At 62.7% G+C, this 23189-nt stretch overlaps 1 protein-coding gene across 1 annotated transcript in view; it reads left to right on the forward strand.

Moving 5' to 3' along the window:
• KCNQ1 (potassium voltage-gated channel subfamily Q member 1) overlaps window positions 1–13578 on the forward strand; it is a 380806-nt gene extending 367228 nt beyond the window's left edge. Inside the window, exon 16 of the mRNA XM_005904430.2 lies at window positions 11778–13578. Within this exon, the coding sequence (XP_005904492.2) occupies window positions 11778–12008 (231 nt within the window). The 3' untranslated portion in view covers window positions 12009–13578. The remainder of the gene's footprint in view (window positions 1–11777) is intronic.
• The last annotated feature ends 9611 nt before the right edge of the window (window positions 13579–23189 follow it).

A 23189-nucleotide genomic window follows, 5' to 3' on the forward strand; every position in this document is an offset into this window, starting at 1 on the left:
AGAAGCTGTCCAGGGGAGCTAGACCGCCGCCCCCCAGGAATTCCAACCACAGACGCATCAATCTCCATTCTGAGCTGCAGGGAGGGGACTGAGGCCCAAAGTCCCCCAGCCCATCGTGGGTGTGGACAGCCTGGCAGTGTTCCGGATTTCAGGGAGGCGGATGTTTAGGAAGCAGAGGATGAAACCAGTACCCAGGCAGACTAGAGTGGCTGGGAGGGGTCGGTCAGGGAGGTGATGGCAGGCAGATGGAGCCTGGGGGCCTTTTCTGGAGGAGACCCTCACCTTGGGGCCTGAGGAATGAGATGGTCTGCTGGCTCAGGAGAGGGGTGGAATGTTCCAGCAAGTGGACCAGCTAGTGCAAAGGCCCTGGGGCACAGAGGTGGGCACCGCACATCCAAGGGACTGACAGAGCCGATGCAGGGCAGGGAGGGCAGTGGCCAGGCTAAGACACCGGGCCCAGACTGCGGGGACCCTCTGGCCAAGATGGGGCTGGGTCTTTGTCCAGAGCTGTTGGGCGGCCGGCAGGGGTCCCACCAGGGGATGGACAGGGTGTGAGGGCAGAGGGAGGGCTGCTGGATGTGGAGCTCATAGAGGGCGAGCAGACCTCAGGGGCGCTGCTGGGCGGCCTGTGGGCTGATGGGCCCAGCACTCCTGAGCTGCCCGTGCCCTGGCACCAGGGGCCCGAGATGAGGGGTCCCAGAGGGCAGCCAGGGGCAGATGGAACTGTGACGATGGAGACACTGGGCGGCCCCTGCCCACCTGCCCGCCCGCCTGCCCAGGCCTGGTGTTTGGCTGGGCCAGCCGAGCGCGCACTGGCTCCTGGTACAAAGTGTTCTGCCCAGCGTCCCTGGCTTCCGGGACTTCGAGGCTCGTCAGAGGGGCAGCGAGGAAGGGGGAGGCGGGGGAGAATCAAATGCAGGTGGGGCCTCCGCCCGCCGCCAACACAAACACGGCCTCTCGGCTTCCAGCGCCTTTTTCCAGCCTGCCCTACATTCCCGCTCGCCCGGCCCCGAGCAGGGCGGCTCAGCCAGCCAGCCTGGGGCTGCCCGATGCAGGCAGGGCGGGCGGCCCCCGCTTAGCCTCTGCCCGCAGGACCCCCCTGAGGCCCCAGCTAGGGGCTGGCCAGCCCACTGGGAGACCCAGCCACACACGTCCAGGGCCAGTCGCCGCCCCCTGCCTGGCCCACCCACCACGTGGCCATGAGCAGCTTCCTGGCCTCTGTGTATCCTGCTCCCCACGACCCAGGCCCCCTTCCAGCAGTGGGGTGGGGGCAAGCAAAGAGGCTTCTGTGCAGCCCAGGAAGCCGTGTGCCCGGCCCAGGGCCCCTGACTCTGCAAGCTGCCGCAGGCACCTCCTCCCCGGGGTCCACGCAGGGCAGCCTCAGGGGCACGGTCAGGCAGTGGTTGTGGACTCTGGGCACAAACGTGGCCCCGCGGAGCTGCAGGGGGAGGGAGGGCGTGGCTCCGTGTCCAGCAGCGTGGATGGGGCACGTCGGTGAACACGGTACACGCAGAGCCCCCCACGGGGCTCCCGCCCTCGGTGCGAGGAGGGGGCAGGGAGAGACAGAACATCGAGTAAGGAAACCAGTAATGTCAGCGAGTGTCCTGGAGGGAAAGGAGTGGGCAGAGGCCCGCAGGCAGGTCACAGCATTCAGCTCAGGGCCCAGGGCGGCCTCGTGGGGAGGGGAGACGTGAACAGAAATGTGGATGGGGTGAGGGCGTGAGCCGCGCGAGAATCCAGGGAGACAGCCTGGCGGCGGGGGCAGGGCAGAGGGGAGGCCTCCCGCTGGAGCCGCCTCGGGGAGGGCTGACCGCCTGGACCCCCGGCCAGGACTTCCTTCTCTGTTCAGACCCCACGGCGGGTCTCGCAGAGTTCTGAACAGAGGAGTGAGATCTGTGGGGCCGAGGGCAGAGGTCACTGAGGTTGCCCAGCTGAGCTGGCCCACGTCCCCCTGACCACCACCACTGCTGGACGCCCTAGACAGAGCCCCCAGCGTCCTCACCCCCACAAAGGACAGCCCTGCCACCCGCTAGCAAAACACATCGTAAGGCTGCCATGATCAAGACGGTTCACTACAGGCTGCAAAGCACCTATAAAAAGAATGTTCCATCCTTCAGGGAACTGCAGGCTTCAGGGAAGATCGACAGGCCGATCGCTGAAAACCCGTCTCGAAGCTCAAGTGAGCCCCACACCATTCAACGATTTAATGGTAAAAATCTAAAAAATTCTAGAAAAAAAAAAATTGCTTCGAGGTAGGAATGGGGAAGGCTACTCCAAGCATGCAGAAAATCTAGAAGCCACAAAGAAAAAGATAAATAACTCTGACTACATAAAAAGTGAAGAACTAAATAAAACTTCTGTATGACCAGACCAAAAATAATAATCATAACTGCCATAAACCGATTCATGAGACCAGTAGCACGCTGTGGGCAAACAGTCATGATGTCCGTGTCAGAGGACAAACTTTCTCATGATACGAAGACCCCTTACGAGTCAATGACGATGAAAGGCCTGGCCAGTGCCACCCTGGGGAGGGAACAGGCTGTGGGCTTGGGGGACCTGCACAGCCCCCACCCCAGTCCTGGGGCCCTGGGAGGCGGCAGAGGGCTCTTTATTCATCCAGCAAATATTTGTGAAGCACCAACTCTATTCCACATGAACCAATGCCTTTGAGCTGTAGTGCCGGAGAAGACTCTTGAGAGTCCCTTGGACTGAAAGGATATCCAACCAGTCCATCCTGGAGGAAATCAACCCTGAATATTCACTGGAAGGATGGATGCTGAAGCTGAAGCTCCAATCCTTTGGCTACCTGATGCAAAGAGCTGACTCATTGGAAAAGACCCTGATGCTGGGAAAGATTGAAGGTGGGAAGAGACGGGAGTGACAGAGGATGAGATGGTTGGATGGCATCACCAACTCAATGGACATGAGTCTGAGCAATCTCTGGGGGCTGGTGAAGGACAGGGAAGCCTGGCATGTTGCAGCCCATGGGGTAGCAAAGAGTCAGACCCAATTTAGCGACTGAACACAACAACACTTAATCCGTACTATGTTCCAGGTTCTGGGAACATGTCCCCTCTGGGGACATGACCGTCCAAGTCCTAGCTGCCACAGGAGGTTTCAGTGATGGAAAGGAAGCCCGCTCCTAACACCTGAGCTGAGGTTGTATGTTGTGGTGGAGAACGGTTTTTCAGGCAGAGGAAATGGCAAGTGCAAAAATCCTGGGGCGTGATCAAGGGGGCTGTGCTCAGGATCTGAGAGACAGAGTAGGGGTGCTCAGGGAGGGCTGTGGGGGAGCCGCAGAGCTCAGAGGCTTCGGCAGGAGGTCGGATTTCACTCTGAGTACACTGGCAGTCCTTTGAAGGGAGGCAGCTCAGCCTGGCTGCTGCCTGGAGCGAACAGGAGGCAGGTGGACAAGTCCAGTAGAGGTGATCACAACAGCGCTGGCCGGGGATGCCACTGGACTGGGCAGGGGCTGCTCGGGAGGCTGGATTCAGAGCGTGTGCCCTAGAGAACAGGTCGGGCATGGGTGAGCGCCAGGCGGATCCAATGCTTCTCTGTGTGGTGTCGGCGCCCCTTTCTGAGACGTGGGCAGGCCCAGGGCGAGTCAGAGTTCCTTTTGGAACCTGCTGGGCCAAAGTGCTGTGAGACCTGCTCACCAGTGAAGACGGAGTGGCCTCGGGGAGCACGAAGAGCTGGGCTGCAGTGCTGAGGGTGTCTGCGTGGACGGGTGCAGGCAGGTGGGGGTCCTTGGGCTGGGTGTGGAGGGCAGGCGAGGTTGTCCTGGTGGGTGAGCACGGGGCAGGTGGGCGTGGCTTATGATAGAGATCCCAAGGTCCACCCCACTCAATGGTCAAGCTGGACCGAGTCACTGCTGGGGCATCCCCAGCAGAGCCCAGGCACCTGTGGGGCTGCCCCCAGGCAAGTGTGTGTCTGTGGGGCAGGCAGAAGGGTCTTGCTCCCATCACAGCCATCTCTCAGAGGGAAGCAGCCTGTCCTCCTAAGGGGTGGTCTGCAAGGGCCAACCAGGGACACACAGGCCCCCAGAGGGGTCTGGGGGTGACCAGGTCGTTGGCCATGCTGTGCCAAGGACCCGGCTGAGGGGTGACTGACTCGGGTGATGGCTCAGACCAGCTGCCGCCCTGTAGGCAGAAGAGTGAGAGGTTTGCAGGACCCGCTGGGACACAGTCCTCAGTCTGCAGCCTCTGAAATGCCCACCCTGGCTGATGTGTGAGGCCAAACCAAGGCACACGTTCCGGGGGTCAGGGCACAATGGCTGCCCCATCGCCCACATCTTCTGGCCAAGGTTCACCCCCGCCTGGACTCCACCTGAACAGAAGACCCTGGGGAACAGGAGAAGGGCTGGTGTGTTGGTGACCGTGGGTCCCAGAGGCCTGTCTCCCAGTTAGGAGAGTTCGATTGGCCCCCAGGCAGTCCCTGTGCTGAGCGGCACAGCTCGCCCTCTGAGCGGCCCCCTCCCAGCAGCTTCACTGCCTAGTGCCAGCGTGCTCACTTCCGTGGCATGTGCCAAGGCCCAGGGGCCCGAGGTCCAGACAGATACAGTGCACCCTTGGGCAGCTCAGGGAATGATCTGGTGGTCTTGTGCAAAGGAACTGTGTGAAGATGGCCTAGGCACTCTTGCACATTCAGTCTCCCTGGTCTTATAAAGTTGGAGCACTCGTGTGCACACATATCTGTGCACACACGTCTGTGCACACACATGCCAACCAGCCCTCAGGCCACGCTGCACACATGCAGATTGCTAACAGTAGTTACAACAATGGTCAACGGGAGACTTAATCCGTGTTTGCTGGATGCCAACCCCCCTTTCCAGCGGTTTCTTGTGTTCATTCAGTTAATCCTTACAACATCCTCCTGAGGGAGACTCAACCAACATGCCCATTTTACAGATGAGGAAACTGAGTTCAGGGAGGCAAGGTCAAGGTCATCCCACCGAAGAGGCAGAGGCAGAACATGAGCCCAGGAGCCTGTCTACTGCCCAGGCCCTCCTGAGGACCCTGCCCCACTGCCGTGGGGCCCACACACCCAGAATGCATGTGGGGGCCTCCCACGGACCACAGGGCACACACCCTGGCCTGGCCCGGCTCCGAGGCCGTCTCCTGGGCCACCTGGGTGCGCCTTGTGCCACCGGACCAAGAGCTCGGCCGGCCGACTGGCCGCCCTGGGGACGGGCAGTAAAACCTCAGCAGCTAGAACGATGGCTGACTTTTCTCCAAGAGCTAAAGCACTAAGACAAAGTCATAAACACAATTACACCGTCTCTTGCCATAAATCATGACGTTATGAAGCGCTGTGATCTATTTCCACTCATACCCAGCTCTGTGAGACCAGCCAGCCCCATGGGCTCTAACGAAAGGGTGATTTATGGGCGTTATTCCCGCGCTCTTGCCATGGGGGAGGGGTGTTCCCAAGCCCCAAGGAGTCGGGGAGGCCCGGCGCCGGGAGCAGGACCCACAGGCCCCGTGCGTGGTCTGGGGCCAGGTCTGGCTGCCACTGGGCAGGGACCTCCGGGGACAGCTGGGCCCAGGCGGTGGGTACCCTGCACCTCCACCCCCTTCCTCCTTGGTAGGAGGGCTCCTGGGGACTCTGGGGTCCATGCTCTGGGCCGGGGAGCTTCCAGCGTGTTTGTTCCACACGTGTGAACGGGGCCCCTGTGTGCCAGCCAGACCAACAGAGGAGCAGGGCTCCTGGGGCCTAATTCTAATGGGAGGCATAGACGAGGACGGGCAGACGTAACCCCACGCCAAGGGCCTTGGAGGAAGTACGGGCAAGGGGAAGGCCGTGGCAGAGGAAGGAGAGGGCCTCAGATCAGTGCCTCTGGTGAGATCTGAGGGTGGGGGTGGCTGATGCAGGCGGGCGAGCAGCAGGAGAAAAGGCCAGGCCTGGCACAGGCACGTGCCACCGTGTTTAAGGACCAGTGAAGTCGCCTGGAGTCAGCGAGGAGGGAACAAGGGTGGGTGCACGCGTGAGTGCGTGCTAAGTCGTTCAGTCGTGCCCGACTCTTTGCAACCCCATGGACTATAGCCCACCAGGCTCATCTGCCCATGGGATTCTCCAGGCAGGAATACTGGAGTGGGTTGCCATGCCCTCCTCCAAGGGATCTTCCCAACTCAGGGATCAAACCCACGTCTCCAGTGTCTCCCGCCTTGCAGGAGCCACTAGGGAAGCCCAAAGAAGGGTTGGGGGTTGGAGGCCAGAAAGCAAAGGGAGACGGGTCTGGGGCCACATGAGGGACTCAGGCTTCTCCCGGGAGTGAGAGGGGAGCTCAGGAGGGTATGTGATGTGAGCGGGTTTGTATTTCAGAAGAACTGCCGTGTAGAAGCACATTGCAGGGGGAGGCCGGCTGGCAGGCTACTGCAATAGTCCTAGCATATAAAATCGGCACTCTGGCCTGGGCTGGGAGCTGTGGAGCTGTGGGTGCTGAGATGAGAATGGAAGGGACAGGGTGGGTGCTGAGAGGCAGGGGCCTCAGCAGAAGGGCAGGGAAGCCGTGGTTTCACGGTCTGTGTTCAGGCCTGAGGCCCCGTAGGGCCGCGCGTGCGGGTCCTGGGCGTGTCCCTGGCCTGAGCCTGTGCACCCAGGCTCAGGGGTCAGCAGACCACAGTGGTCACAGCAGGGTGGCCTCCCATCCTGGTCAGTGGGGAAGGGCCAGAGGACACCAGGGCTGCAGCCGGTGCCCCTCTCCTTGCTGCTCTCTCTCAGTGACACCCCCTGCCCTTGACGTCGGTGCTCAGCGTTACCTGCAGGCACCGAAGGGCACGGGGGCAAAGGTTGTAGGTCACAGGGACACCTACTCCCCTCCCTCACCAGGCTGCAGAATGAGGGCCAGGGTCGGGGCGGGGGGAGAAAGGGCATTCTATGGGGACAGAGAACCCAGGAGTCCCGGGCGGGGGGTGGGGAATGGGCCTGGGACCACCGCCTGAAACTCACTCTGCAGCCGCTAGGCCCAGAGGGGCAGGGTCGCCCTCTCAGACTGAGTCCTTCCCGTGTCCAGTGGGGCCCGACGTCCGAGGCTGCGGCCAGACTCTTTAGTAGGGGCAAGTGCGGGCCCCTCGTCCGCCAAGCGGCACTCGACACACCCCGAGTCCTGCCCCGCGTCCTGCCCCGTGCTGGGGGCTTCTCACTAACTGTATGCATGCGAGGGGCAGCAGGGGGGAGCTGCCCACCCAGGGGACCTGGGGGTGTGACTCTAGCCCCGCAAGAGCAGGTAGGTGGGCTTCTGCTCTGAGCCCGCCAGCCTGGGGCTCCCTTCCTGGCTGGACAGTCCCCCACTTGGCGGGCTCAGCACCCCTGCCGTGGGTCTCCAGACCTGCCCCACTGTTGGGTGGGCACAACCGGGCCTCTCAACCACGCCCAGAAGTTCAAGGCCTCGGGGCCTCCGCCGGGTCACCTGCCTGTGGGCTCAGGGGCAGCTGGGAGCAGCGGCTTGTGAGCTGGGCAGTGCTGGGCCGTGCAGGCCTGCGGCCAGGGCGCAAGGGGGAAGGCAGCCAGGCCGGCAGCAGCCCCTCTGTGCCCCTGCCCCCGGCTTTTTGCTCCCAACCTCCCTGCGGTCTGTGGAGGGAGCGGGGAGAGGGGGCTTTGAGCCATGGCGGGAGGCCTGCCGGAAGATGGAGTGGGCCTGAGCATCACGGCCGTGTCCGCAGGCCCATCCCTGTGCTTGGGCAGGGCTCGCCAGGCTTCAGGCTCCCCCGCGCCTCCTTACCTACCTGGAATCCCCGGCTCTCTGCAGCCCAGCTGGATGCGTCCAGCTCAATGCCTGGTGTTGAGCATCGCCCCCTGAGAACGGCTCCGTGACCGTCGGTCCAGGAGAGGGTGCAGACAAAGGGAGCGCCCAGAGGACTTGTGTCCCGTGACCCCGCAGAGGGTCCTGGGCTGTCCCGAGAGGAGCCCCACCCCGCCTTCAGATGGCCCCAAAGGGACCCTGGCCCCCCAAGCTGCCCCCAGGACCTGGGGCTCCTCCCCGTGAGCCACAGGCAGTCACGGCCCGTCTCCCGCCCATCTTTGGCCGGCACCACTGGCGGGTCCAGAGCTGGGATCAGGGCCGAGCAGGTTCTGCAAAATGTCCCTTGAAAGACTCTTTTTAAGATTTTCTTTTGAAAACAAATTCATAACCACATCAAACAGAGAGCCCGTCGCCTTGGGTTTGATCATCAGCCGCCCGGGGCTTTCGAACTGGCTGTTATTCTAATTGCTTTTTTTCTCTTCCGAGGGCCGTGAGTCGTCTTATGGTTATTAATTTGGTGAGTTGAGGCAGGGAACAAGGGCGCTTTGTTGGCCTTGCCCTTTTAGTCACTATCAAATTGCAAATAGTGACGAGACTCAAGATCCCCCAAACTGATGTGCCCCCATGGTTCCTGGGGCATGCCGCCCCGTGCCCACAGTAGGCACTGCCTTCCCGCTGAAGGTGGCGGCGCCTGCCCTGGGCACCCGCCTGGACCGGTGACTTCTCTGCAGCAGGGGCCCGGCTCAGGCCGCTCCCTCCAGCCGGCTGACGTTCTCACAGTTGTCGTTCAGTCACTCAGTCGTGCCCGATGCTTTGGGACCCCGTGGACTGCAGCCCGATGGGCTTCCCTGTCCTCTGCTATCTCCCGGAGCTTGCTCACACTCCTGTCCATGGAGTCGATGATGCCATCCGACCGTCTCATCCTCTGCTGCCCCCTGCTCCTCCTCCTGCCCTCCATCTTTGCCAGCATCAGGGTCTTTTCCAATGTGCTTGCAGCTGCTGCTGCTGCTGCTGCTGCTGCTGCTAAGTCGCTTCAGTCATGTCCGACTCTGTGTGACCCCGTAGACGGCAGCCCACCAGGCTCCACCATCCCTGGGATTCTCCAGGCAAGAACACTGGAGTGGGTTGCCATTTCCTTCTCCAATGCATGAAAGTGAAAAGTCAAAGTGAAGTTGCTCAGAAAGTGCTCGCCATCAAATATGAAGTGAGATACAGGCTCTCTGCTCAGAGCCAGGGGTGGAGGCGGGCGGGGAGGTGACCAGGAACCATCTCCCTGGGACGCGCTCAGCCTGGAGAAGCGAGGCTTGCTCGCTGACCTGTGTGCACAGGCTCCTACACGCCTGTCCTGCTCCATCCTTAAGAAAACCCTCCAGGGGGGAGCAGGATCCCCCACTTCTCAGCTGAGAAACTGGGGCCCAGGCAGGAGACCCTTCAGCCAGGGCTTAGGGCGGCACCTCACGTGGCCCCCAGACCCGCCTGGCCAGGCTCACCCCACACGGCGGGGCCGGGGCATCGGCCACTGTGCAGGGCAGGCAGGGCGGGGTGGGCTCAGGGGGCCAGCGGTGAGCAGCAGGCAGGCCCAGGTGGTACGGGCTCACCCATGGAGCCTTAGGAGGGGGCCTGGCTCAGGGCGGGGGATCCGGCCCACCTGCTGGTCACCACAGCCTGAAGCTGGACCCGGCGAGTGAAGGAGAGGATCTGTGTCTAGAGGACCCTGCAGGGGCGCCCAGAGGGTGGCTGGAGAACCAGGGGGATGGAGTGATGGCCGGGAGGGTCTGGCAGGGTCTGGGTGTGTCGGCCAGCTTCCCCGCTTCCCCACTTACCCACTGTCTCTCCCATCACACCGGCTGTGACAATTCACACTCCTCCCCAGACCCACTCCTCTCCTGTATGAGAAGGAGGGAGCCCAGGCTTTGGGCTGACTCTGGGATTCTGACCGAGATCCCAGCTCCCCCAAGTCCCCAGCAGTCTGCCTAGTGGAACCGAGATGCCAGTAAGCCCCTCGAAACCCCCCTGACGTGAGCAGCAGCCCAAGGGGCCAAGGTGGGCTTGGCACCCGAGGGCCAAGGGCAGCAAGAAGGGCCCCGGGAGACCTCAAGGGCGAGCTCGCCCGCGCTGACAGCCCCTGGGACGGGCCCCTTCTCCAGCCAGGCCCAGGACCCCACCCCTTCCTGAATCCCAGCCCTCCTTCCATTTCCTCTTTTCCCGAGAACACCCCCATGGAGGCTTCCAGACCCACTTGCCTTTCTGGGCACTTTTGATGCTCAAGCGCCGTAAAGTGAAAATGTATGAAACCACAGATTTTCTTCCGTCATGTATTTGGGGCTTTAATTGAGGCCAAACCAATCAATACCCAAGCTGGGGCCCGCGCAGTGAAGCAACATGAAGTCTTGCCCGGACCAGCCGTGTGCAAGGCTCGTTCAAGGCTACTGAGCACCCAGGGTCCTCCCGACGGATCTCCCAGGGCGGCTTTGGGACTGGGGGTCCAGTCCTGCCGGCAGCAGGGCCCAGCAATCTTGGGCCAGTGAGAAGGGCAGGGTTTGGAGGTGATGGTGGGCAAGTCCCCGCCATAGGCCCCTCTGGCCCCTCTCCCAGGAGCACTTGCTTCTTCTAAGCCCAGCTTGGACCCCCAGCTTGGGCCCCCTCCCAGGAGTGTCTGCTTTAGTCCTCATGAACCACCCTTCCATGGCACACAGGTCTTCCCAACAAGGAACCTGGGGGTGGGGGCTGCAGCGGTCCCAACCAGAGACCCCAAATGAGACCCTTCTCCTGGGGCCCCGGGAGAGACCTGTCCTCTCATCCCCGCCCAGCCAGCCCCGCTCCTCCCCCTGACTCAGTGTCCCCCACAGGAGGGAGGCTATGGCCTGCCCCCAGCCCCGGGAAGCCTGACCTGGGCCCCCTGGGACCTGGCTACACAGGGTCCACGGCCTCCTCACCCTACTGTCTTCCCAGGGCCAACCCGCTTGGCCGGCACCCAGCTCCATGCGGCCCCGCGGTGGGGAGACTATGGAGGGCAGGGGGCCCAGATGGGTGCCCGGGAGTCTGGCCGCGATGGCACACACTGCCTACATCTCGAATCCCGCGTGTGTCCGGGTGGACGGCCGGCCCCAGCCAGCTCCGCCTGCCTGTGCTCGGCCCCGCGCTGAGCCTTGGCCGAGCCGCCATGGGGCTCTCACCCCCAGACATGCTCTCCCACGGGGCAGCTCAGTGCTCCTGGGGCCTGGCCCTTATCCCTGACCATCCAGCTGCCTCTTCTCCCTGCTCTGCCATTCCAAGGCTCCCCAGGGTTCCAGGTCCCCAGAGTGGATATTATTTTCTGACGGAGCCCACAGCGGAACAGCTCCCAAGGGTGCCACAGGCCCCAGGGACAGCCGTGCCTCCCCCCACAGTCTGGCCCACTTGGGGTCATGTTCTGTTCCCCACCCCTGCTCGGAGGGCCCTGGCCTCCTCTTCCCGCCGGGCTCACATCAGCCCCGTCCCCCTCTGGCCATCAGCCACACCTGCTAAGCACCCCAGGTCCATCCTGCCTCCAGCTGCCCTCCAGTTTCATGGGCAACTCCACCTCGTGGGCTGGGCAACCCTGTGTTCAATGCAGGAAAGGCTTTGGTAGAAGTGTGGTGGGGATGTGGCCCTGGCTGACCCTTGGGCATTGGCATGGATAGGGTCTGGGTTTTCCAGGGACTAGTGAGTCCTCTAGTGAGTCGGGAACAGGGCTGGGACGACGGGACGGCCTGGGGCACGAGCCCTGTTGGAGGCGTGGAGGGGAGTGGGTCGAGGAGGAGCCCAGCCCTGTGACCGGGAGCCCTTCGGCAGAGATAGCCACTCAACCCCGGTCTCAGGCGAGGGCTGCTGAGCAAGACTCCTCCGGGCACGCGTGTGCACACACACAGACACGCACAGGGGCCACAGACGCCACAGACACACACGTGCGTGTTCCATAAACAGGCCGCCCCGCCCACCCTCAGGGAGCCCTGACCCGAGGCCGCCCCGCCGCTGCCCCGCCGCCGGCTCACCTCTGCTCCTGTCCCCACAGGTAACTCAGTTGGACCAGAGGCTGGTGCTCATCACAGACATGCTGCACCAGCTGCTCGCACTGCAGAACGGAGGCCCCCCTGTGGGCCGGCCCCCCAGCACAGCAGGGGCCCAGGCCGTCCAGCCTTCAAGCGGCGGCTCCATCAACCCCGAGCTCTTCCTGCCCAGCAACGCGCTGCCCACCTACGAACAGCTGACTGTGCCCCATGGGGGGCCCGACGAGGGCTCGTGATGGGGGCACAGGGCCCCTGAGAGGGGAGGCCTGCGGGAGGCCCGCCCCCCATCCAGCACGGCTCCACCGGGCCTCGGCCACCTCTCAAAGGCCGGAGGGCGCGGTCCCGCTCCACCAGGCCCCTGACACCCAGTGGGTCGCGCGGCTCCCTGGCCTGGACTGGGGGGCTCGCCGAGACTGCCCCTTCCCAGCCGGCAGGTACTAGACTTCGGCTGGGTGTCGGGGGGGCAGCTCTCGGCTCTGAGACCAGGGGGCCCACACTCAGGACAAGGCCGGCGGTCTGTCCCACGTACGGCCAGGAGGCAGCAGGGCTGTGTGCCGGCCCCAGGGGCTGCCTGCGGGGAGACGGGGGACAGCCTGGACAGGGTCTGTGAAGACCCTTCCCCAGTCTCAGATCCAGGACCCAGGGGGACTCGTAGAGAAGGCAGGCAGGGCAGGGCAGGCCCAGCCCAGCCAAACAAAGGAGGCCCACAGTCGAGGCTCGATCGTGGCCTGAGAGCCCGTCCCGGGACCCCGGAGTGGGCCTGGCTCCCTGACACCCCAGAGATGCTGACCCCGGCAGGAGCTGGGGAGCGGCTCCTGAGGCCACAGCTTCCAATGGGAGGGACAGGCCCACCACTGCCCAGAGCTCTTCACTCTGTCCAGCAGCAGAATAGGGGTGCTCAGGCCCCCCACTCTGGACTGGCAGCTTCTCCTACCCATTCCGGAGAAAAGAGAAGGGGCCCCGAGCCGCCTCCACATGCAGGCCCTGCCTCCAGGTCCCTCCTGGTCCGAGCAGCTGGACAGACGGTCACCCCACCCCCGACCGCAGGGGAGCAGACGGGCATCACCATCTCTAACAAGACATGTGTCCTCCCGGGCGCTCTGTCTCACCAAATCAGAATAATCTGTGGTGATTTGGAATCTGTGCTTTAATGAATTTCACGGTGTGATTTTGATTCTTAATTATTCAGGTTTTTCCTAATAAATGTGGAATCACAAAATTTAACCTGCCCTGTTCTCGCCTCCACTCCTGGGGGAGCAAGCACCCATCTTTGGGACAACCTATCCCCCCACAGAGCTGTCACCACCCCTCAATACCCCAGCACCCCTCACCCTATCCGCGCCCACCTCGGTGAGAGGAGGGGGCTGGAAGCCCCAACCCACTAGCCTGGGGGTTCTGGGACCCAGGAGCACCTTGAGGCCAGGCTGCTCCTGCCCACCCCAACCCAGGTCAGACCCCAGCCCACCGTCTGAGCTTTGCTCCTGCGGGAGCCTTTTCTGGGAGAGTCTCCCATCCCCTCTCCATCAGTTAAAACCATTCCCTTGGTCTCCAGCCAGGCTCAAAGCCCACTCCTGCAGGAAGCTTTCCCTGATAGTGCCTCATGAGACCCATCCCCCTCCCCAGGCTTGTGAGGCTTCAAGGGGGAAGTGGTGATCAGGTGGGGTCATGGCCCCCCGACAAGCAGCTTGGGCACCCTGTTTTCAGGGCATGTACCCCACAAACACTTCTCAGGCCTCGAGGCTTAATTCCTAATTCCGGGACGCCTGCCCACCTCCCACTGCTGCCCACGTCTGGGCCCCTCACTCCTCCGGGGCCCACTCCCTTCACCCTGTGCCTGCCTGGAGCCCTCCCCAACCGCCCTCATGGCCGACAGCCCTGGAGGCAGGTGCCCAGGTGAATGCTGAACTGCTGGTCCTCGCCGAATGGCAGCTGGGGCCCGTTGGGAGAGGAGGGGTCTGGGTCCCACTTTGCAGAGCCCTGGGGCTCCCCAGAGTCCAGCCCTGGCTCCTACTGGAGGAACTGTCTAGCCCGCCGGGCACTGGCCGGCTCGGGGGAGGGGAGAAGGGGCCGTGAAGGCCGGGGCCTCCCCACCCCTCGCCCCTGGGGGGAGGGGCAAGAGCAACAATTACTGGAAAGGCAAAAGCTGTTGTTTCCTTGTTGAGTAAATATTTGTGGAAACCCCAGGAGGCGGCTGGCGGGAGAGCAGGCCCTCCACGGAGCCCCCGCCCCGCCCGCCGCCGGGCACGGCCCCCAGCCCGAGGGGCACTCGTTCGGGCCGCCCATCTGGGCCGGGCGCGGCCCCTGCACCCAGCCCGGCTTTGTTTGGCGTATTATCGACTGCACACAAAGTGCCCAAGTGCTTCACTCCTGGACGGGCCATTGCAGCCCTCTCGGGTGTGAAATGCAATTTACCTGAAATAAAGCCCAATTATGGAATTAGCTAATTAAAGCCGCGGCGGAGGCTGGGCCGGCCGGCCGGCGCTCGGTGCCCGCCTGTGCCCGCAGTCTGAGGGAGCAGATGGCGCCCCAGCCGGCCGTGTGGCTGCATTCCTTCACTCGGCCCCCGATAACTGACTCACACAGCACACGGCCATCTGGTGGATGACACGTCCTGTGTGCCCCGGACAATGGCCCGGCGGACCTCTCCCGGAGAGGGCCGTCGCCCGGGCAACGGTGGCATGTGCAGCCCAGGCCCCTTCCCAGCCCCGCCCCCGCCCCTTTGTGGGCCTCGCCCGGCAGCCCGGCCGCTCCTGCTGACAATGTCCGTGAGCATTTGTCCCCCGCGTCCGGCCTTTGTCTCCCAGTTGGGCTTCCTTGTTGGGGTCCTAGGTGCCCGATGGGTGCTGGGAGCATCTGCTGGAGGGACGAGATGTGGGGGCCCGGGGGGCTGCCTCGGCCCGCTTCCTGGGACGCCCACGTCCTCTGCCCATGCCCTTCCCCCACCAGTGCCCCCTGGAGCAGGACGGAGGGGTGGCACCTGGAGGGCCAGTCTCTGAGGCCAGCGTCCGCCCCCAGAGGCCCTCCCAGTCTTGGGTGGGGGCCAGCCCGACCGCTTGCCCCTCCCCAGCCGGGGCAATGGGAACAGAGTGCCTCTCAAAGGGGCGTGGGGGAAGGGCTGATGACAATAACGTGTGAGGCCTAGGACTGGGTCATGCACACAGTAGGTGCTTACTAAAGACAACTGGTCCCAGAGGTGCCTGCTTCTGGGGCCTACCTCCTCATTACAGCCCCAGTGCCCGGCTCATGTACCCCTCCAGCCTCACCTGCCAGGTCCCCCACTGACCCAGGGCAAGCCGTCCATACCCCGCTGTCCTGCGGCCTTGGCAGCTCTGGCCCCCACTGCCCAGGCCTTCCCCTCTCAGCCGTGTGGTCTCCACCCAGGCTGACCCCCCATCTGACAGCTGGGTCCTGCCCCTTAGTGGAGCCCTGAGCCGCCAGCAGCCACAGCTCCCTCCCCACTCAGGACCGTTTTTTTGCAGGCAGCCCCCCACTGGGCAGGGTCGGGTGCTGTGCCCTCCAGCCTGCCCTGGAAAAGGCTGTGTGCGGGGACTTCGAGGCCCCCAGGGGAGCCAGAGCCCAGGAGCACCTGGCATAGGGCCTGTGTGCCTGGCCCACCAGGCACTCGAGAAGTGCCAGTTAAATTAAGGGGTAAAAGTGGAGCTTGAAACTGGACAGCTACATGTAAAAGAATGAAACTAGAACACCTCCTCACACCGCAAGCAGAAATAAACTCAAGATGTGAGGCCAGAGACTGTAAAGCTCTTAGAGGAAAACAGGCAGTACACTCCTTGACATAAAATCACAGCAAGATCCTCCATGACCCACCTCCTAAAATAATGGAAATAAAAACAAAACTAACAAGTGGGACCTCATTAAACTTTAAAGTTTTGCACAGCAAAAAGGAAACTATAAACAAGGTGAAAAGAAACCCTCAGAATGGGAGAAAATAATAGCAAATGAAACAACTGACAAAGGATTAATCTCCAAAATACACAAGCAGCTCATGCAGCTCAATACCAGAAAAACAAACAACCCAGTCAAAAAGTGAGCAGAAGACCTAAACAGACATTTCTCCAAAGAAGACATACAGATGGCTGATAAACACGCAAAAAGGGGCTCAGCATCGCTCATTATGAGAGGAATGAAAATCAAACCTACGAAGACATAGCACTTCACACCAGGCCAAAAAATCTGTAAACAGTAAATGCTGGAGAGCGTGTGGAGAAAGGGAACTCTCTTGCATTGTTGGGAGGAATGTAAACTGGTACAGCCACTATGGAGAAGAGTATGGAAATTCCTTAACGACTAGGGATAAAACTACCACATGACCCAGCAGTCCCACTACGGGGCATATACCCTGAGGAAACCATAACTGAAAAAGACACATGTACCCCAGTGTTCACTGCAGCGCCACTGACAAGAGCTAGGACAGGGAAGCAACCCGGATGCCCATCGGCAGATGGACGGACAAAGAAGCTGTGGTACATACGCACGATGGGATATTACTCAGCCGTAAAGACGAACACACTGGAGTCGGTTCTAATGAGGTGGATGAACCGACAGCCTGTTACACAGAGTGAAGTAAGCCAGGAGAGGAAAACAACTATCGTATATCAACGCGGGTACGTGGAGTCCAGAAAGATGGTGCTGATGAAGCCTTCTCAGGGCAGCGGCGGAGATGCAGGTGTAGAGGGCAGACTGTGGGCCTAGAGGACGCGAGAGCGGGACGCGTGGACGGAGCAGGCGGGAGACGTGCACACCGCCGCGCGTGAGGCCGGGGCTCAAGCCCGGCGCTCCGGGACGACCTGGAGGGGTGGGACGGAGGAGGTGGAGGGAGGGGACACACGTATGCCTGTGGCCAGCCCGTGTCGCCGTGCGGCAGAGACCAGACAGCGTTGTGAAGCAGTCGTCCCCCGGTTAAAAATAAATACATTTTTTAAAATTTGAGTTTGGAAGGAGGCTACAGGCGCTGGAGACACGCCCAGACTGGTGGACACAGGCAGTGCCGTGTGACGGGAGCTTGGGGAGAGGGGCTGGCCACCAGGCCCTGAAAGAGGCTCGGGGTGCAGTCTGCCTAGGGGCCAGACAGCTGGGGTGGGGTGGGGTGGGCTGGCAAAGGGCAAACGTGGGCCAGGCTCCCGGGACGGCCCCGCACACGGCCCTGAGCCACCGTTCACCCCGTGGGGCCCCGCTGCGTCACCTGCGAGGCCAGACACCCTCCTCCGAACACGAAGCCAGGCCCCAGCATGGGAGGCCCTTCCTAGATCCCCGGAAACCTATCCCCAGGACAGCCCTCAGGGCCCCGGACCCCAGGGCTCACTGGGGCTCTGAAAGGGGGTCTGTCTCACCATTCCTAGCCCCAGCAGCGCCCCTCTGGGCTGTGGCCCCATCACTGTGGCCCCGGGGCCTGGGGGGCTGGGAAGACCAGGCCCGGCATGGGTCAGCGGGTCAGCCAGGCCTGGAGCGTGCTCAGAGCAGTCGGGCCTGGACAAACAGTTCAGCTCCCATTGACCTCTGAGAGCCGGGCCAGAGGCCGGGCCCTCTGGAAGCTGCCCGCCCCCACCCAGGCCCCGACCTCACCGTGCGGCAGAACCCCAGCGAGCATGCAGAGGGCCTCCCGGGCGGGCAGCCCCAGGGCCCAGGAGCAGGCGACCTCTGACTCTGCCGGCCAGCTGCTGCGTCTTCACCTGCTCTGGCTCCAGCAGGCCAGGCCTGGGGGGTGAGGGGGCTGGAGCGGGGCACAGTGGCTCTTCACTCTGATCGGGGATACTGGCCTGAGGAAGGGTCTGATGGGGGACATTGGCCTGAGGAAGGGTCTGATCAGGGACATTGCCTGAGGAAGGGTCTGATGGGGGACATTGGCCTGAGGAAGGGTCTTCTCTGAAGCTGGGGGGCCCTGCCAGTTATGCCCCAGCCCAAGGCCTCTGAGGCCAGGACGCCAGCCCTTTGCTGCCCAGACCTCAGGTGCCAGCTGGGTGACAGGAGGGAGGGGTCCACTCTGAGCCCCAGGCCCTTATCTCTCCGTGGGTCCCTCTGGGGTTCCCTGCAGCCCACCCCTGCCCCCAGCACCCAGGCACCTTAGCGAGATGGACAATGGGGGAGGGGGAACACCCTGCTCTGGGCAGACAGGGCGGACGTCAGAGAAAGCTCAGACCCCTGTCGTCCCCGCACTCGCTGTTCAGCCCCCGGCCCGGGGCTTCGTCCCACCTCTGTGGCACCCGGAGCCACACCAGCCCCGCCCCCCCCACCTCTGGGCACTGACCCCGCAGACTGACCAGGCCCAGAGCCAGCCCAGGACAGGCGCCCACTGGGGGCCTGGCACACCCACTCCTCCTGCCTCTGGGTGTGGACCCCGGGCTCACAGTGCAGGGTGTCGAGCCTGAGTTGAAACTGTGTCACTGGGAAGAAGCAGTAACCCCTGCCCCTCTCCCACCCAGCCCCCTCCACACGCTGCTCACAGACTCTCCCCAGGTTTCCAGCCTGAAGGAAGCCTGTGCTCTTTCTGAGCAACATCAAAGCGGGAGGCGCAGGCTGCCCGGATCAGTCAGGCGGCAGCCTAGCCTTCCTGCCCAGCCTGCGGCCCCCGGGAGCTGGTGGGGGCAGAGCACACGGGGGCAGGGGGACGGGGTGCTCGGGGGGCACACTGATTGTGCCAGGGGGAGAGAGGTGCCCAGAGTAGATAGGCCTCAGGGCACATGAGTCCTCCCCACCCCCATCCCCCAGTGCAAATGGGGAAACTGAGGCCCACAGCAGGGCCAGCCCAACACAGCTCCTGGTTTTGTGAATTTGCATCAGAAAAAGCCTCAGAGAAGAACAAGACTGTCGGTGGCAGAGAATTTTGGGGGGGTGAGCCAGTAAGTCAGAGAGCAGGGAGGAATGGGCTGGCTAAAACAAAGAGATGGCCTTCTCAGACTGGATGGTGAGGCCAGAGATGCCGGATCCAAGAAGTGTAGCTAGTGGGCAGTGGGGAGGAATAAATAGCTGGCAGAGAATTCCCAGGCAGTATGGACAGAGCTCCTCTGCTGGCCCACCTGGGCCAAAGAGCCAGGAATCACTGTGCCTGTCCAACGTATCCAGATGCAGTGGGTCCATCGGGACATGCCCACTGGCTCCAGGAAGGCTGCCACTGCACCTGCCATGAAGGAAGATCCCAAATTCTCTTTGGGTCTTCGAGAGACTCAGTCACAAGCCTAACTACTGATTCAATCTACCAAACCTCATTGAATTCCTTTTGGTTGTTTCTTCTTAGCTTTATTCCTCCCCACTGCCTACTCCTTTTACACACGGACATGCACACAATGCAAGCACGTTCCCATCCTGACTCAGCCACTGAGTGCCAAGATGCGGGCTGGCTGTGCGTCCTGGGCAGGGCCCCCAAGCTCTCTGAGCTTCAGATCATCTTTGCAGCCCCCCCTTCTCAAAGCTGCCAGCAGGGCGCAAAGCCTAAGAGAAAACAGGACGAAAGCCCCAGGAGCCTCACACCCGGACACTGATGACGGAGCTCACTGAGGTCAGGGAGAGGTGTGCATGGGAGCTGTTGTCTCTAGCCCAGCAAGACAACTTTACACATAACTGCAGCACACAACACACTCACAACCGCTGCTGACAAAGACGTCTCTCCAAACCCACACTGAGCGGGCCCCTGCCCGACCTTCCACTTGACAGGCCCGCTCAGGTCACCCGACGGGGAGAGGCCCATATCCCCATCCAGCTGTCCCGGATCAGTGGCCCAGGATCCACGGGGACGGTCAGCCCCTTCTGCAAGGCCGAGACACCCTGCAGTCAGAAGCTTCTCACAGCCACTCATGGGACACCCGTGGAGCAGACTCAGCTCCACCTCAGTGCACCCTCCAACCGGGGCCAGAGAACCTGCCAGAGGGGCCTGGGGGCATGCACACAGGGAGCCGGCTCCCCCACCGGCGCCCTCAGCCCGCGACCCAGGAGGCGGGGCCACAGCCCCTCTGCCAAGGACAATGGAAGTGACAGAGCAGAGATGGATCGGCCGGGCTCAGGAGAGGAGGCTCGTGCGGGTCAAGGCCCCACACTCGCGGGTGGAGGTGAGGGGCCCTGACTGCTGGTGCGCTGGGGGCCATCCAGCGAGGGTGGGAGACCCCTCAAGGCAGACACCTTCTAAAGAGAGGGTTGTCAGGATGGCGGGTGGTGTCCGGATATCAGGTTGTCAGGATGGTGGGTGACGTCAAGGGTCTTATCAAGTCCCTTCTGGCATCCACAAGGCCTCGTCTAAAGGACTTGCGGGGGAAGGGCCAGCGGCTGACACTCAGCGGGCCTTCCGCTCGCCTGGCCAGCCCGGGGGCAAGGCCTGAAGGGCTCCTGCCTTGCTCTCGACTCTGTTTCTGACCCTAAGTCCTCCGGTCTCCTCCTGGGCGTCTCTCTCATCCTGCAGGGCCCGGGGTGAACCAGCGCTGTCCCATTCAAGGCCGGCCGGCAGAAGGAAGGCTCCCTCCCCAGCACCCCAGGGAGCCCCCTGGACGGCCCCTCGAAGCCTCAGTGACACAGCCGCTGAGAACCGCCACCAACAGGGAGGAAACTGAGGCGGGGGGGTGATGGGGGGGCCTCGAAACACAGGCCTGCACCTGGGCCCCCCACGCATCAGGCTTGCTGTGAGCGAGACAGTGAGGCGCACGCAGTAGGCACCTACTGAATGCTCTCCTCCAGTGCCACAGGCCCACTGTCCCCAGAGGTCCCCCAGGCTTCCTCCTTTGACTTCTTCCTAAGGTACAGACCTGAAAACATCCTCATTGTGTGTTTTCAAACACCCCCCGTCCATAGACTGGAAAAGGGCAGGTCCTTCCTGAGAGGTGAAGGAGCCAGCGCGCACCTCTCCAGCTCGGCAGGAGCCTGACTCCAAGTCAGGTGCAAATTCACGCGTTTGAGTGCCACAGGCTCCTTGAGCACGTGGGCTCCATGGGCACACGGGCCCCTCACGACACAGGGGTCCCTCACACACAGGTTTCTCAGGCACACAGGGTCCTCGGGCGCACCGGCTCCTTGGGCGCATGGGCAGCAGCACCGTCCAGGCTGTTCTGCTGCTGGTCCTGCTCCCCGGGTCTGGAAGCGCCTCTCGGTTCTTGGGGCTTCAGCACGGCCTCTCCCTCCATCTGCTGCAGCCACGCTCAGCACCCCCTACATGTGGACACTCACTTGCTTCCGGGATGTGACCGCTGTGGGCTGAACTGGAGACACCAAGACTCACACACCCCTGGGGCCAAAACCATTCTCCAGGCCCTGACTCTGTTCCTTGCCACCCCACAGAACAGAGCACCCCAGACACTCCAGAAAGACCCTTCAGGCACACAGAGGAGGCTGCAGCTCAGAGGACCCCTCCTCTCGGGTTTCGAGGCCGAGCCAGCCACCTCTGACCCAGGGTCTGGCCCCAGGCAGCCAGGTGGGCACCCGCAGGAGGCTGGCTGTGGGCAGAATGAATGAATCTGTGAACCAAAGATTCAGCAACAGGAAACACTCCCCAAAGCGTGCCTTGTGCAAGGGAGGCCCTTGGAGGATGGGCACACGGCGAGCTGGCACGCATGGCCCCAAGCTCCTTCCTCAACCAGCCTGAACCTCCGGGCCTACTTACGCCCTGGAGCACCTCTGTCCCCCCAAAGGGAGCAGGGCGGGCCAGCCCCCACCCTCACCTCCCGCAGAACCCAAGCTGCATGGAGACAAGAGGCAGTGGGCAGTCTGACCCAGCACCTCCCCACCGCGGCGCCCACAGACACACTCATCTCCTCCTTCCCTGCCTGTCTCCATCCTGCCACCAGCCCCAGGGGGAGGCAGGCAGAGCCATGCCCCGAAAATGCTCCACAAAACCCCGCGTGTGTCCAGGCAGCTTCGGTTACCCGGTGTCCGGCTGGCCCAGCCTCCCACAAGCCCTGCCAAGGCCTGGCACCACTGCCCCGGCCGCCCCTCTCCCTGCCAGCAAGCCCGCAAGGCCCGAGGGCGCAGGCAGATTGCTTTCCCGGCAGGCTCAGCCCTGCTCCCCCGGGAGAAGGCCTTAGTGTTCCCACCCCCAGCGGCCGCCGCCTGGCTCGGAGGCACCCGGGCTCTGAGCCGCGCGGTCACCGGGCCGCGCGGAATCCACCTGCAGCCACACCAGCTTCCAGGAAACCGAATCCCTGCGGCAGATGACAGCCGTGGCTGCAGGACAGAGCGCCCATTCAGCGTCCGCGGAGCCGGCCTGGCCCGACCTGGTGGCCGCCTCCCGCACCCGGGCCCTCCCGCGCCCGGGTACCGACTGCCCAGTGCCAGTGCTGCCCAGACCACCCGCCCACCCAGGAGCTGCAGGTGGGATGGAGGGCTGGGACATGCCTCACCCTGGATGCCCAGGACAGGCGTGAGGAGGAGCGGAGAAGGGGCAGAGGCCCTGTCCCACCTGCAGAGCCTCACAGACCGCAAGCTGCCTGGGTGGGCACAGGGAACTCTCAGAGCCAGCCTTAGGGGAGGCAGCCCCCCACAGGAGCCAACATGTGTCAGGCGAGTCTTACTGCACCCATTTCACAGATGGGTCAGGTGCAAGCAGCCTAGGAAACAAGTGGATTCATGGGTTGCATTGAAAGCAGAAGGTCCCCACCCTCCCCACTTTAACACCTGCAGGGGAGTCCCAGAATGACCTGGGGCTCCTGAGTCCACCGGCCTTGGATGGTCTGGTTGGCCTAGCCCAGCCCTGGGCTCTGCATCGGGGCACGGGCTGCAGCCTCCCAGAGCTCAGGGATGCGGCGGGGGACAGGCAGAGGGAAGCTATTTCTCTTCCAGCAGGGTGTCCCACCACCAAGACTCCTGCCAGAGGGGGCCACATGTGGATCAGGTAGGAAGAAAGGAGAGGGAAGGGAGGGGGGCTCAGCTTCTGCACGCCCACACCCTCTCTGTTTGGAGGCACCTGCCCGAGAGACTCGGGCTCAGACACTTGTCCCTGGATTCCCAATTTCCAGGAAAATTAGTTGGCAGGCTAACTTTCACTAGAGTGTTACTGACTACTCAACTTTCAGCTTCTCTTTCTGGTAGTAAGCCCCCTGAAGGAGCAGCTAAAGAAGACCTCACCTGAGCCCTGAGGAATATATTTCGGGGGATATTTTAGAATTCTGACCCCTGCTAAGGGGAAGTATTTGAAGACCCCCTCACACATACACAAATCATGACTCAGCCTAGCTGCTCACAGCCTTAGAACCCAGCACCCCCCGCATCTCCAGCATCGCCCCCTCATACACCAGGGACAGAATCCCAGGCCTCAGCCCCACCCAGCTGACCCGGAGATGGACAATGGTCCCCCTGCCCTGCCTCTGCCTCCCTCCTCCAGGAAGCATCCTCACCCTCGGGCTGGGTCAGGGGTCCCTCACGCCACAGCCCCTTCAGATGTGCTGGGAGCTGGGGCTGAAAGGCAACAAGGTCCAGCGGCCGCAGCC

This window comes from Bos mutus, chromosome 22 (assembly GCF_027580195.1).
Source record: "Bos mutus isolate GX-2022 chromosome 22, NWIPB_WYAK_1.1, whole genome shotgun sequence".
NCBI classification, from domain to species: Eukaryota; Metazoa; Chordata; class Mammalia; order Artiodactyla; family Bovidae; genus Bos; species Bos mutus.